Below are 13,715 nucleotides of genomic sequence, written 5' to 3'. Positions count from 1 at the left end.
AATACACATTCTTCAACACCATCAACATGCACTTTGTTGAGGTCAAAATGATTTTCGGTCTCATTGACAGATGCTTCACCTCCAATCCCGACCCCAATTGATAACTCAGTTTCTGTTGTTGTGACCTCCTCTTTGTGGGCAGAAATAACTTTGAATTCATGAGAGAATAAGTTGTCTTGAATGTGGTCACCTTTCTCTTCCTTATCCATTGAATCTTCAACAATAAGAAGTGACAAATCTTCAAACTCTAGTTTAGCATCATTTTTAATCAAATCTTGAACCATGCACTCGTTGTCAATGGCAAGATCAAATGAGGGTCCATCAAACTATTCATATGATATTCTCATTTTTTGGGATTTAAACAAAGGAAGAAATGTGTTAATGAAAAAATATAACCTGTTACTTTTATATATGAAAGAGAAAAGTTATTAGTACTACACATTATGATTAATTAGAAGGAAGTTACTGGTAAAAAAAATTGGAACTAAGGGATTCATTTTGAAAGATTTTTGGGAATTTAATATAGAATAATAAATGATTCATCGCAAATAAAATTTTATTAAATGAAAAATATAATAAAAATATTATGATAAAAGTTAGTTAATATTTATTTATATTTAAATTTTTTTTGTTGATGCTTATGTTTAAGTCCGGAAGAAGTAAATCTTTTATATTGATCCCTTATATTAAAATCTTGACTATTAGTTGTGATGTATGAGAATGCGGATTACCATGAGAAGGATCTAGAAAAATACTAAGAAACCTTCCCCTATCAAGAGGATTCTTAGTACACAAACGTGGAAAGTGATGATGTAAGAGATTACGTGAGACATGTATAAAGAGGCAAATGCACGGTTTTTTCCCTATCAAGAAGAAACCCACTGATGAATGTGCTCGCATATTTTGTTTCCTTCATATTTTTTAATTAATATGCTAAGAATATTTATAAATTATCAACCTGATTTCTTAAACTGAACCAACCTAACTTTTATTGGGTTAGTTGATAAATTTTCATATCCAAATCAAATTGACCTAATTTATTTTAATTGATTAAAATTTTTTCTCTTCCAATAAAATCAACCTTTCTATTACTTTTATTTATCATGTTATTATTAACTTTATCGATCATTAACTTTTATTAGAAAACTTAACTTATCATTTTTTATAGAATTTCTCTTTCTAATCATATTTTTTATTTATTTATAAAGCTTAAATTTGAAAATCTTGCTTAAAATATTTGTTTTCAAATTCACTCAAATCAAAATAACATGGTAACTATGTACACTTCCGGTGCCAATTGAATATAAATTTTATTTATTTGTTTCTTTAGTTTTGTTCTCTGAGTTTTTTTTTTTTTGTAGAGAAACATAAAATTAATAAAACCTTGTTAATTAGTGTTTTTAGGTATTGATTAAGGAACTAAAAGAGAAAAATATTTATTGAATAAGTAAAAGAGAAACTTAAAAAAGATCATGAACAATATAATATTTGATCTTCCAATAAAAATATTTTTACTTCTAACTTCTTAACCTGTACCCTAATAATTAGAAACCACTTTGTTTATTTACTTCGATCTTGCTAATCTATTTACTCGGTCTTTCATATGCATCCACTATTAATTGATAATGCCTTTACAGAAGTTGGTCTTTGCTTCTTGCACCCTCAAAATTTTTAATATCTTCAACTTACCCTTCTCCCCTCTTTCCTCTCCCCTTGCTCACCCTATTCTTCTCTCTATCTTCCTTTCCCTGTCTTCCACTCTATCACACCTCTCCTTCCTTATTTCACCGCCACAATCTCCTCCACCTCAAACGCTCCAACCACGTTAACTCAAAGTACTGACAACCAATAATGTACACCGGGTTGGATAATCTGTAAGTTACACATTTTTTATCTTCCAAATTTGGGATTCTGCAGTTATGGTTTGATCATTCTGGAATAGATTGGTATTCCAAAAATGTGTACTAGATTGCTCAATTTGAAAGTATGAAACCATAATTCCGGAATCCATAAGCTAAAAAACAATGTTTCAGATTGAGTAATCCATAATACAAGTGTATTCTAGATTACTCTTTTTAGAATTAAGAAACCATAGTTCCAAAATCTGAAATTCAAAAGCTAAAAAAAATGTTCTAGACTTGTATTCTGGATTACTCATTTCAAAATTATGAAATCATAATTCCAGAATCTAGAAGCTAAAAAACAATGTCTTGGATTGGATTGAGTAATTTGGAATACATTTGTATTCTAGATTACCCAATCCAGAACATTGTCTTTTAGCCCATAATTATGCATGATTTCATAATTCTGAATTTATATTTTTTGATAATTAATTGTCTGGCATTTCTAGACAAAGGAGGAAATACCCGTTCCAGTGTCGGTGCTGGTGGTTGCTTGGAATGGAGGCGACATCAATCATTGCCTGGTGTGTGAAATATATAAGGGTGTCTTTGTCCTATTCAGTTATTTTAATTTTCATGTGGGGTGCAGGAAGCAATTGCCCAAGAAGCTTTATGGTTCTAGATGAGTGGCCCTGGAATTTCCCATCCTATATAGTCCGATGGACCTGAACAGCCTTGGGCCTTTTAGGGCTCAACAACAAAACATCTGCAAAACCCACTAAGTTCATTATTGGTAATATTGTATTAATAAAGTTGTCCAGATTTTGGATATTGTTGGTCAATTTCTGAGCGTTTCGTTCATCACTTTTTCTTTCATATTCAAATTTCAAAAGACTAGAAGAAGTCATTTCGTCTTTATTTGTTCATGCTTTTCACACCATTGTGCCTATGCCCTTACCACCTTCCACGTTGAATAGAACCAAAAGTTAGAAGAGGCAAGAAATGAGCACCCTCTTTTCTTAACGCTTCATTCAAAACTTGAATTGAAGCTGGTTCAAATCAAAAGAAGGAATAAGCTCAATACATGACTTTGAGAACTTGTAAGTAAAGAAGAAAAACCAAAAAAGGGAAAAGCGAGAAAGTAAATAAGGCTAGCTTTAATGCAAACTCAAAATTCTTGAGGCTTAAGTTTTGTGGTTCCCTCTCAAGGTTTTAAAACGTTTAGTCCACATCAACATAGTTGCTACTTGCTAGCCGTTGGAGGGATCTCTTTCTTTTTCCCTTGGCAAATTCTGTTGGAACAACCGCTATCATGAATAAATGAGAAAATTATGTATGTTAGTTTTGTTACTAGGAAAAGCCTTGAAAGGAACGTAAGAAATATGTAATTGAATGATATTATTATTGTTATTATTATCATGATTTGAAATTTGAAGTGCTTTGATTTGATCAGATCTTAACTGCAACTAACTTAATAAACTGATGTCTTTTTCACTCGGATTTATAAGTGTTTTTGCTTAATTCTGTTTGTGCCCTTTCGGGTGTTGCACGATTTGATTGTTTTTTCTTTTAATATTGTTTAGAAACAAAGTATTGGTCATATTGACCATGGAGTTCTTCTCTTTACAATGACGTCAATTTCACTGTCTAATAGTGGCCATTTGTGCCGTAACGTCAATGACATCTAGAGAAGAAAAACGAAAAAAAAAGACCTCCACCTAGAGAAGAAACATACTGGGAGATAGAGGAAGAAAAATACAAAATAATAGTATAGCTATATCTTGATTCTTGAAATTACCAAGCTAACTCAACACCCCTATAGCTATATCAATGCACCCTCTTGGCAGTTTGGTAATATTCCTTATGGAACTCCAAAATTATTAGAACATTTCTAAGGGTATATTACTTTTGCTAAATGACTTTCTAATCCTTGGGTTTCCCCAGGTCATGTGAGGCACTTGGAGACAAACTTCCCTATGCATTGCTAACATTTAACACTGCCTTCCAAGAGCCAAACAATTTCAAATTGTTCTCCTTTTAAATTAGCTGTGCTTGAAGAGAATCCAATTTTTCTTAGCCCTTTATGACCGTAACTAGTGTCAAAAAGTATGATTTCAGGACACAATTTGTTGAGTGACTTTATTGATCGACGAAGGAGTACATGTTGGAGCGTAGGCAATGCAAAGAGCAAAGTGAAGACATTACTCTAATATGCAATAGTAGTTACTAGTAATTTTAAAATCAGTATGACTAATTAACTGGGCTGGAATACTAAATTTTAGTTTTTCTCTTTGGGGTGTAGTAGTAGTTAACGAGTTATTATGAACAAAATAAAGCATAAATTTGGTAGACATTATAGCCAGATCCGTCGCTTACACGACTTCCCATGACACTTCTTTATTATATTTTTGAAAACATTGACATTTATTAATTCCCTTTTGATTTGGATACTTTAGTAAAAGCGTACTAACAAACATTGACCAGTAAACTAAAACTAAACCTTATTATGGCCTGTTTAAACATTTGTGACTGACAATTTAGTCCTTGTATTACAACATAGATTTCACATTATTCCCTCTGTTATCAGAAATGAAGACTCCAAAAATAATTTGAATAGTTCCAAATCCGAACCATACACCTAGTTTAAAGTTTAAACCTGGAATCGAGGTGAGATGGAAAGATTTTCAAGCACTAACTTATGTACATAATACATATAGCAGCTCCAATATTATTATTATTATTATTTTCTGTTGGAGATTATACATCTACAAATGAAGACCAAAATAGTTGAATTAGCCTCAAAATCAATGATAGTTGAGTTAAACCATTCAAGTTCTAAGATTTTCTCCATCTTATTTCTTTTGATATTTTAACTTTTTGGTTTTCAAAATAATTGATGTATTATTATTACTGTTATTCAGTTAGCTGTAGCTCAGAAACATGTCACATCGGTAGACAGACGCAAAGGAATTTTACTGTTGGGTAACTTGTATTAATGGTGCATGCTTGAAGACAGTAAGGTGCAATATTACTCAATTTTTCTATTCGAAAAGAAAATTTTAACCTATAAATTATATTATTTCTACTTTTCAACATTATAACAAAACTATGAAATGAGATCAACAAGTTTTTTTGTCTCGTACTTCACATAATGTTTTTGGGACAAAACCCGAGTTACCCTTGAAATATAAGTAAACAATCAGAGGTAGCCCAGAATTTGTGCTCCCTCTCTCTCTCTCTCCCTCTCCTCACGACCAGACATAAAACATGGTTTTTAAGTTAACAACGTATGGATAGTACTTTCACCCAACAAGAAGTGAGAGAACAAACCAAACATCAACATCAGAAGAAGCATTGTGCCCCTTTGGTGAGGCTCAGTAGAAGGTCCACTAATCCTAACCCATTTTCCTTTCTGGTGTTCTGGGTGTCTAAATCTCTTACAAGTTTGTGTTTCAGAGTTCAGCTCTCACAAAAAGGGTTTTGCTTGAGGAGGATTCAATACCATCATGGCATGGTGATTAACACCTCTGTCCTCTATGCTTCTTCTTCTTAGAAGGGAAAGCTGCTGCTGCTGTAATGGAGGGTTTGAGTTTGGCTGAGAATAGTACTGAGGCTGTTGAAGAGAGTAATAAAGGAAGTGAAAATGGTGCCAAGAGAGAAACTTTTGCTGATTTGATTGAAGAAAAGGGTCGTGAGAGCAGTTTCAGCTCTGAGTTTTTGTCATCTGAGACCACTCATGAGGAGCATAGTAGGAGTAGCACCGAGGACTCTTCTTCATCTCCTTCTGTGGGGTGGCCGGTTCAGGAAATTGCTGCATCTGATTGTGCTAGTCCTCATGGAAGTGAAGATGGTGAGAAGAAGCACTTGGTGTTGGAGAATAAGGAGTTTGAGAAACGAGTTTCAGCCTCACCAGGTATTCAAGGAGTGTTTTATGCACACAATCTACTTATTTCTGTAAAATGTGTTTTTAGGTCCCTCCAGATTTGGTTAAAATTGATTTTAGTTTTTACATTTTGAAAACAATTGTTTTGGTGGTATTTTTGAAACATGATGGACTTTGTCTTTGACCTTATATTTCGTTTTGACTACTAGAGATGAAATTCAGTACATTTCTGAAAATACAAGAATTTGTTTCTAAAATGTTGGAGAAACCAATTTCGACCAAATGTTGAGGGACATAAAATACATTTTATCTTTTTAAATTTTTACTATCTATGATCCTCTCTGATGATATCAGTATGATGAGATTTGATTTTCATTCTCACTTGTAGAGATTGAGATGATGAAGGAGAGGTTTGCAAAATTGTTACTTGGAGAAGATATGTCAGGTTGTGGAAATGGGGTCGCTACAGCCTTGGCTATCTCAAATGCCATAACCAATCTATGTGGTATGCAAAATGCACACTTGAAGCAGTTACTGTGTTTTTATTTTTTATTAATCGGTGTGGTGAATTTTATTCATTTGCTATTCTTGACTTTGATTGTTGTTGTTCATTTCTTTGCTGAATTTGCAGCTACCCTCTTTGGCCAACTTTGGAGATTAGAGCCCCTGCGTTCAGAGAAGAAAGCAATGTGGCGACGAGAGATAGAGTGGTTTCTTTCTGTTAGTGATCATATAGTTGAATTGACACCTAATTGGCAGACCTTTCCAGATGGAAGCAAGCTTGAGGTACAATTGTGCAAATAATTTTAATATGCACTTATGTTTGATTTATTTTTTGGTTACAAAAAATAACTCTTATTTGGCATTTGAAAGCCAAGAGACGCAGAAAAATATCCCCTTTCCTTTCCCAAAAGGTTTATGAATGACTGGATGTCTGGTCATCGATATAATTGAAATTGTGCTGTCACCTGTACGTAAATCATAAACTGTAATTGAATGTGAAAGCTTCATATTAAGTTATGCCAGTAGGTTTTAAATACAATGCAAAATGACTCTGTGTGGCATGTAAATTGAAGTTGGATGAAAGCAATGCAAAATTATGTGACTTGGTTAAGTGAGTTACTTGATCTAGATAAATTTCAAAAGATACATGTGCTTGAAATGTGTACTGTAGGTTAGTCATGTTAGTACATTGGATCAGGATGCCACAAGACCGTATCCTTAAAATCACCTTGTGCAGTCTAGTCTTAGTTTATTTCATTAGCTGCATATTTTACTTCATTTGTACAAAGTATCCTCATAGTTTATTTCTGCATTAATTTATTTCTACATTAATTTATTTCATGTGACTTGGTCAAGTTACTTGATCTAGATCAATTTTAAAAGATACTTGTGCATAAATTTGTTGAATGTATGCGAAAGGTTAGTTAACACAGTATCCTCATGCCTCAAAGTCGCCTTGCTTAGTCTAGTTTTAGTTTATTTGAATTAAATGTATATATTAACTCATTTCTATGTCTCAGAAGAATGGACTGTACTATAGAAATTTACTTGATTGGTTCATATGCTATAAACAGATCTTTGGATTGCACTTAACTTTGATCCTTTATTTGACTGTGTATTTCATATCATCATTGAAAGTAACGGATTTTTGTGTGATGTGGCCGAAAATCTGCTTTTTTTCTTTCCTCCATGCTTTTTGCTTCATTTTTTAGGTTAGCATTGCTTCAGGAAAGGGGGATGGACAAATAGTTTGTTGATGGTTAACATTGTTTTTGAAATGTGAATCAGGTCATGACTTGCCGTCCACGTTCAGATCTTTATGTCAATCTTCCAGCTCTGCGAAAATTAGATAACATGCTTCTTGTAAGTTTTACAACATTGAATAATGTACATCACTACTTCAGTTTCAAGAATTTGTCCATTCTAAATCTTTTGTCTTTTCACAGGAAATTCTAGATAGTTTTGTTGACACAGAGTTCTGGTATATAGACCAAGGGGTTCTAGCTCCAGATGCTGATGGTCCATCCTCTTTTCGACAAGCACTTCAGAGACAAGAGGAGAAATGGTGGCTTCCTGTACCACGAGTGCCTCCATGTGGCCTCAACGAAAACTCAAGGAAGCAGTTGCAACACAAGTGCGATTGCACAAACCAAATATTAAAAGCAGCAATGGCCATTAATAGCATTACTTTAGAGGAAATGGACATTCCTGAGTCCTATTTGGAATCTCTTCCAAAGGTATGATATGAATGAACAATGATCCCAATCTATTCAAAATCTTATAGCCTGAAGAGAGCAAATGGCGTAATGGTCTAATTCCTAATCCAACTTTCTTGCAGAATGCTAGAGTAAGCTTGGGGGATGTTATTTATCGTTACATCACATCAGATCATTTTTCTCCCGAGTGCTTGCTAGCTTGCCTTGATTTATCTTCTGAGCATCAAGCTATAGAGATTGCGAACCGAGCCGAGGCTTCCATGTATATTTGGCGCAAAAGGACCAACTCCAAGCCTGCTAGTATCAGTGCCAGGTCTAGTTCAAGAACATCATGGGAAATGGTCAAGGATCTGATGGTTGATGCAGACAAAAGGGATTTGTTTGCTGAGAGAGCAGAAAGCCTTTTGCTTTCCTTAAAGCAGCGTTTTCCTGGTCTCCCTCAAACAGCCTTGGATATGAGCAAAATCCAATACAACAAGGTTTGCATTCATTATTATTAGGTTAAAACACCATTTTAGTCCTTGAAAGTGTAAAGCACATTAGTCTCTAGAACTAAGGAAATTCATAACAAGTCTTTAAGATGTTAAAAAAGTTGTTAAACTTAACTAAATATTATCATCTTAATCATTAAACATATATTAATAGTATCACTTAAATCACCTGACTTTTTGAATATTGGACTAAAGTGATTGACAGATTGCACTTTCAATTACTTTTTTTTTTTTTTAACTTCGACTAATATACAACACTATACACTTTCAAGGACAGGAATGGTGTTTTACCTTTATTTTTATTTTTGAGCCATAAAGTCCATTGTTTCTTGAATGTCTTAGACCTTGATCTTAGTCCTTCAAATTTTATGTTGTCTAGGATGTTGGCAAAGCCATCCTGGAGAGCTACTCTCGAGTTCTAGAGAGTTTGGCATTTAACCTGGTAGCGCGAATTGATGATGTGCTCTATGTAGACGACTTGACCAAAAATTCAGATAAAATCTCATCTCTCTCAAAAGTTGGTGTTGTTACTCACAAGAGTATATCAGTTCCACACTCAGTGCCTGTCCCAGGCACTCCATACAAATCGGCTTTCGGCACGCCAACCCTTTCTCCAGCACATGGGATTAGTAGTCCTGCCAAGGGTGGGAAGTCCCCGCTCATCAATTACAGCAACCTTCCCCAAAGAGGGTCAGGGGTCAAGAAGTCTTTGACTGATTTTCTTAGCATTGATCCAAAAGGGAAGGACAGTGACACTTCAATTGAGAAACAAGATTCAGAATCAAATGTACTTGATGAAGTGACAACATGTGAAACAGATGTCGAGTCCAGTGCCTGCACAGAAGGTGCTGCCAGTCCAAGTATCTTGGACTGGAAATGGCATGTGTGAGGCTATTCATCTTTTATAGCCGAGGCATTTCTCAACTGGCCTTTTTTATTTTCACATCTTTGAGTTTTTGTATCATTGTATGTATATGAAATATGTAGAAGGTTCATAGTTAAGAGTGGATAGTGCTTTTTGTTATTTACTTATGGTAGTAATGTAATGCCTCTAAGAGAGGTATTCTATATTATGTTCATTCCCACTAACTCAGCTTCACTAAACCACTTTGAACTTCGAAGGATACAAAAAGAATAAAAGATACGAAGTTGTAGTTGAACTACCTTTTCAGGTTAGAAAATTTGTGAGAAATAAAGAAAAACTTCAAATGCCAACGGAAAGTGGGAATCATAGTGCTTGCATTCATGCGGTGATTTAATAAGTAATCAACGGAAAAAGTGGGGCATTCCGAGAATTGAACTCGGGACCTCTCGCACCCTAAGCGAGAATCATACCACTAGACCAAATGCCCTTTGTTATTTGGGATGCCAGAGATATATTTTTATATTATAGCTTCAAATTGTCTCTATAAGAAAGTCCTAGCCGGTGCTCTTTTAAGAATATTTTATTGAACATTTACAAAATTTCTAGCTTAGGCATGGAGTCGAGTGGATGTATCATTTTAACCCAAAATGAGCCAACTTGATGGTATGAGGATTTGTTGAGTATCAAATAAAAAATCCTAGGATATCTTTTGATTAAAAAAAAATTCTAGTCGGTGCTCTTTTAAGAATATTTTATGAACATATACAAGTAGGAGTTTTCTAAAAGATCACTTTCATTTAAAAAACATAAAATAAAATTATTAATTGACGTTATTCATTCAATTCATAATTTTAAAGTTACAAATTCATTCGCACCGCGAATGTCAAAATTGCGGACAGGATGCAATTACAGCTGTAGTTGCAAAAGACCTACCTATTATGAAAGCACCATACATACATTTGCTTCATGCATCTATACTGAAAATGTATCCAGAAAATATTTCACTGAAGTGCACCTATGAAGGATTCAAGTGTTGAAAAAAATTATGAAAATTTAATTTATATATATATATATATATATATATATATATATATAGGGGCAATTCCCCCACAAGCAATTTTTTTACTTGAAAAAACTTTAATGAAAAACAATTTGCCTCCCAAAAAAATAGTGTTGCCCTACTAAACAAATGAAGGCAATTGGAGATTGCATATGAAATTATGTATTTTGTAAAAAAAAAACAAAATATTTTGGATTATTTTTTTGGTCTCACTAAACAAATTTTTTAATTCGTCACTGTGTATATATACATATATATAGATATAGAAGTCTCTATAAGAGAGAAATGTAAAAGCCCTGTTTCTTATAATGAAGTAGAAATGGATATTGCCTTCTTTAAATTAAGAAGGAAACGAAATTGCATATTATTTCTGTTTGTAGACAATATAGGTAATGATTTATAATTTTTATATTAGCTTTATTAATATGGAAAAAGTATGTTCTTGATTTTAATTTACTGAGTTACATCTTATATGTTTTGTTATACTTAATGAACTTTATACTTATCTAAACTTATGTTATGCACGTATTATATTCGATATATTTAAAAAATGATATCACTATATTATATACTTATCGGATTTCATATTCATACCATATTTATGCATCCATCATAGCCTTCCAAACGGCAATACTATGATCAAAATTGTTTTTCTGAAATGTAATTCAAATTCAAGAAGATCTAATTTAGTTAATTAAGCATATATATATATATATATATGAGTTATTGTAAACACTTTATGTTTCATTCATGCAAAAAGAAAATCATCATTCGCATTAAACATTTGCGTAATATTTGTGCTTATTCTCAGTGAGTCACATTTGTATCAAGATGCATGATAGTTTGAATGTATTTTATAGTACTTTTAAGCTATAAATAAGGTAAGTATTTTGATTTGTTATGTTACTCCACAGAGTGTAGTGTAACTAGCGTTAGCTATTGTGTTGACGGCCGGTGGTAGTTGGCATATAAAGTTGGTCACAACACAAGTTTTTAAAATGTTTATTGGTGCTGCACTTGATTGAGGAGATGAGGTGGCATCACAACATTGCTGTCTTAATTTACACACTGTGGATAATGCTACATTTGGAAGTAAGAAAAACAAAAAGAATTGTGTTGGCAAAGACACACCTACCTTGATTGGACAAATAAGTGGAGCAAAATTGTGTTTACACCTGCTTTATGTTCCTAAGTGGTGCAATAATAAAACTCACCCTTTGTCCTAGTGCAAGCTCCATTAATCAGAGGGTGACAAGGCCAAGCACTTTTTTGGAGCATGTTAGGCTATAAAACCCCATGAGAGCCAAAGGGGTTATTGCATTGTGAAATCAACAGAGAAACATTTCACTAATAGAGAGACATAAGCATAATATTGAGAAATAATGGAGGGTTGTACTTATTGTGTGAAGTTGCTATGCCTTGTTGGGTTTGTGGTGCTTGTGAGTACTATTGCAGGGGTGGAGAGTGCTGGTGAATGTGGGAAATCTACCACCCCAGATAATGAGGCTTATAAGCTTGCACCATGTGCCTCAGCAGCACAAGATGAGAATGCTAGTGTTTCTCAGAGTTGCTGTGCTCAGGTGAAGAAAATTGGGCAGAACCCAAGCTGCCTCTGTGCAGTTCTGCTCTCCAACACAGCCAAAATGGCTGGTGTCAACCCTCAAGTTGCTGTCACCATCCCCAAGCGTTGCAACCTGGCTAATCGCCCTGTTGGTTACAAGTGTGGACGTAAGTTTGATTACGTACCCCTTCTTTATATATAAGGGAGTTACTTAAGTAACACTACTACTTTGCTAAAACAAGACTATTAAATGAACATAATTAAAAGTGTATATTCTAATCAATAATTACACATACTCTATAACTTCTATAGTGTATCTTCTCTCACTTTAGAAGTGTTATATCTATCAATGAGGTGTCGTTATGACCCCGCTTTAGCGGGAACAATAAATACAAAGGTAATAAGAAATGAAGTATGCTTGGTAGAATAGAAAAATATGAGAGGAAATAAACCATAACAAGTTTATGAATGATTTTGGCTTATCATGGTTCAAAAGTAGAAAAATGCTATGGTTTTCTTTCTATTTATTTTTTATTTTTTTTAAAACCAAACAATGTTATTTTCACTCTTTTATTTATTTTTTACCCATCATATTTCTCACCTATTTTTTCTTCTTATTATCAAACACACCCTAAAAGAGATTGAATGGAGCCAAATTATTTAGTGAAGATAAATATATAATTACATCAAATAACAAATAATATATTAAAAGAATAATGCTAGTCACACAACAATTTTTCCAATAAGGAGAGAAACAGAAAGAGAACAGAGAAAAATATAGAATAAGATGGAGGATATAGAGAGACAGAAAATATAATGAACATTTTATGAATAAAAACATCACCGGTATTAAACAGGGTTTCAAATAATTTATTGTTAATATTCCTCTTCATTTATTTGCCAGATGTGTTTTGTTTTTTGTTTTTTTTTTTATCTTGCAATATGCTAATTCTCATATAAAATGGTACTTTTTTGCAGCTTACACTCTGCCTTGAAAGAGTTGAGGTTGTTGCTGAAAACAAAGATGACAGGGCGTAAGTGCACTATGGCTGTTGGCTACTACAAACTGTGACTACATGTTTGTTGTATCGTCTTGTAACTTTCTAGTGAATAAGAGCTAGCAGCTCACTAGTGTACCCTATAATAAAACATGTACTTTCGGTGTTTCATGTGCCTACTCAAACATTTAACTGTTTTAAGTTTTAACAAAATCTTTTGATCATCGTTACCAAATTAAGTTTGTTATAATATTTAATATTATCTATTAATGACTTATTAATTCTAAATAAACAAAAAAAATCTTTTGATGATTTGACGGAGAAGAATCTAATACTAAGAGAGTTAAAATCCGAACTTTTTAGGTCAGACACGGGTGATACACTGAAAAAGTTTAATAGCTTATAGTACATAAAAATGGAATCTATTTTCCCCCCTAATCACTTTCTTGGAATGGAAGAATATTAAAAGGAGAGTTTGGGCTTATATCTCAACGATGAGTTTGGGCTTATTCTATATTGAAATTACAATGACACTGACACAGTAAAATGTTAGTTATATACATTATGAGTTATTTTATCCAACAAGTTTAGCACAACTGATTAAATAAAATGCGTAAATTATAAATTTTAGATGTCTTTTTATTTTTATTTTTATGAATAAAAATAATAATAAATTATTATTAAATTTAATTGTGGTACTTTGGTATCCTATCAAGAATTAAATATGGTAACATTTTGAAGAGGGTAGAAGGAAAAAGAATCTTCTAAACGACCAGAGACAGTGACCGCTAGAGGTC

The 13,715-nt window shown here is 33.3% G+C and overlaps 2 protein-coding genes and 1 non-coding gene across 3 annotated transcripts; 2 read left to right on the top strand and 1 right to left on the bottom strand.

Annotated features, from left to right (window-relative positions):
* The first annotated feature begins 5,030 nt into the window (after positions 1–5,030).
* On the top strand, positions 5,031–9,594 carry LOC114394544 (rop guanine nucleotide exchange factor 7-like). Its single transcript, XM_028356156.1, has 7 exons — positions 5,031–5,754; positions 6,113–6,229; positions 6,356–6,510; positions 7,516–7,590; positions 7,674–7,964; positions 8,066–8,422; positions 8,814–9,594. The coding sequence occupies exons 1-7, from the start codon at positions 5,418–5,420 to the stop codon at positions 9,321–9,323; spliced, it is 1,842 nt and encodes a 613-aa protein (XP_028211957.1). The 5' UTR covers positions 5,031–5,417; the 3' UTR covers positions 9,324–9,594.
* A 120-nt stretch (positions 9,595–9,714) lies between these two features.
* Positions 9,715–9,786, bottom strand: TRNAP-AGG. Its single transcript has one exon. It is a non-coding gene; the product is annotated as a tRNA-Pro (tRNA).
* A 1,874-nt stretch (positions 9,787–11,660) lies between these two features.
* LOC114395021 (putative lipid-transfer protein DIR1) lies at positions 11,661–13,097 on the top strand. The gene is made up of 2 exons (XM_028356708.1): positions 11,661–12,087; positions 12,899–13,097. The coding sequence occupies exons 1-2, from the start codon at positions 11,742–11,744 to the stop codon at positions 12,913–12,915; spliced, it is 363 nt and encodes a 120-aa protein (XP_028212509.1). The 5' UTR covers positions 11,661–11,741; the 3' UTR covers positions 12,916–13,097.
* Positions 13,098–13,715: the final 618 nt, after the last annotated feature.

Source organism: Glycine soja, chromosome 18 (genome assembly GCF_004193775.1).
Source record: "Glycine soja cultivar W05 chromosome 18, ASM419377v2, whole genome shotgun sequence".
Classification (NCBI taxonomy): Eukaryota; Viridiplantae; Streptophyta; class Magnoliopsida; order Fabales; family Fabaceae; genus Glycine; species Glycine soja.
Note: the sequence above shows the minus strand (reverse complement) of the source record. Positions and strands in the feature narration are given on the sequence as shown.

Bases quoted from the DNA above. Each gene is read 5' to 3' on its own strand.
- LOC114394544 (XM_028356156.1), top strand. From the start codon at position 5,418: ATGGAGGGTTTGAGTTTGGCTGAGAATAGTACTGAGGCTGTTGAAGAG. The intron at 6,511-7,515 runs GTACAATTGTGC...AATGTGAATCAG, and splicing joins CAGATGGAAGCAAGCTTGAG to GTCATGACTTGCCGTCCACG. The intron at 7,965-8,065 runs GTATGATATGAA...ACTTTCTTGCAG, and splicing joins ATTTGGAATCTCTTCCAAAG to AATGCTAGAGTAAGCTTGGG.
- LOC114395021 (XM_028356708.1), top strand. From the start codon at position 11,742: ATGGAGGGTTGTACTTATTGTGTGAAGTTGCTATGCCTTGTTGGGTTT.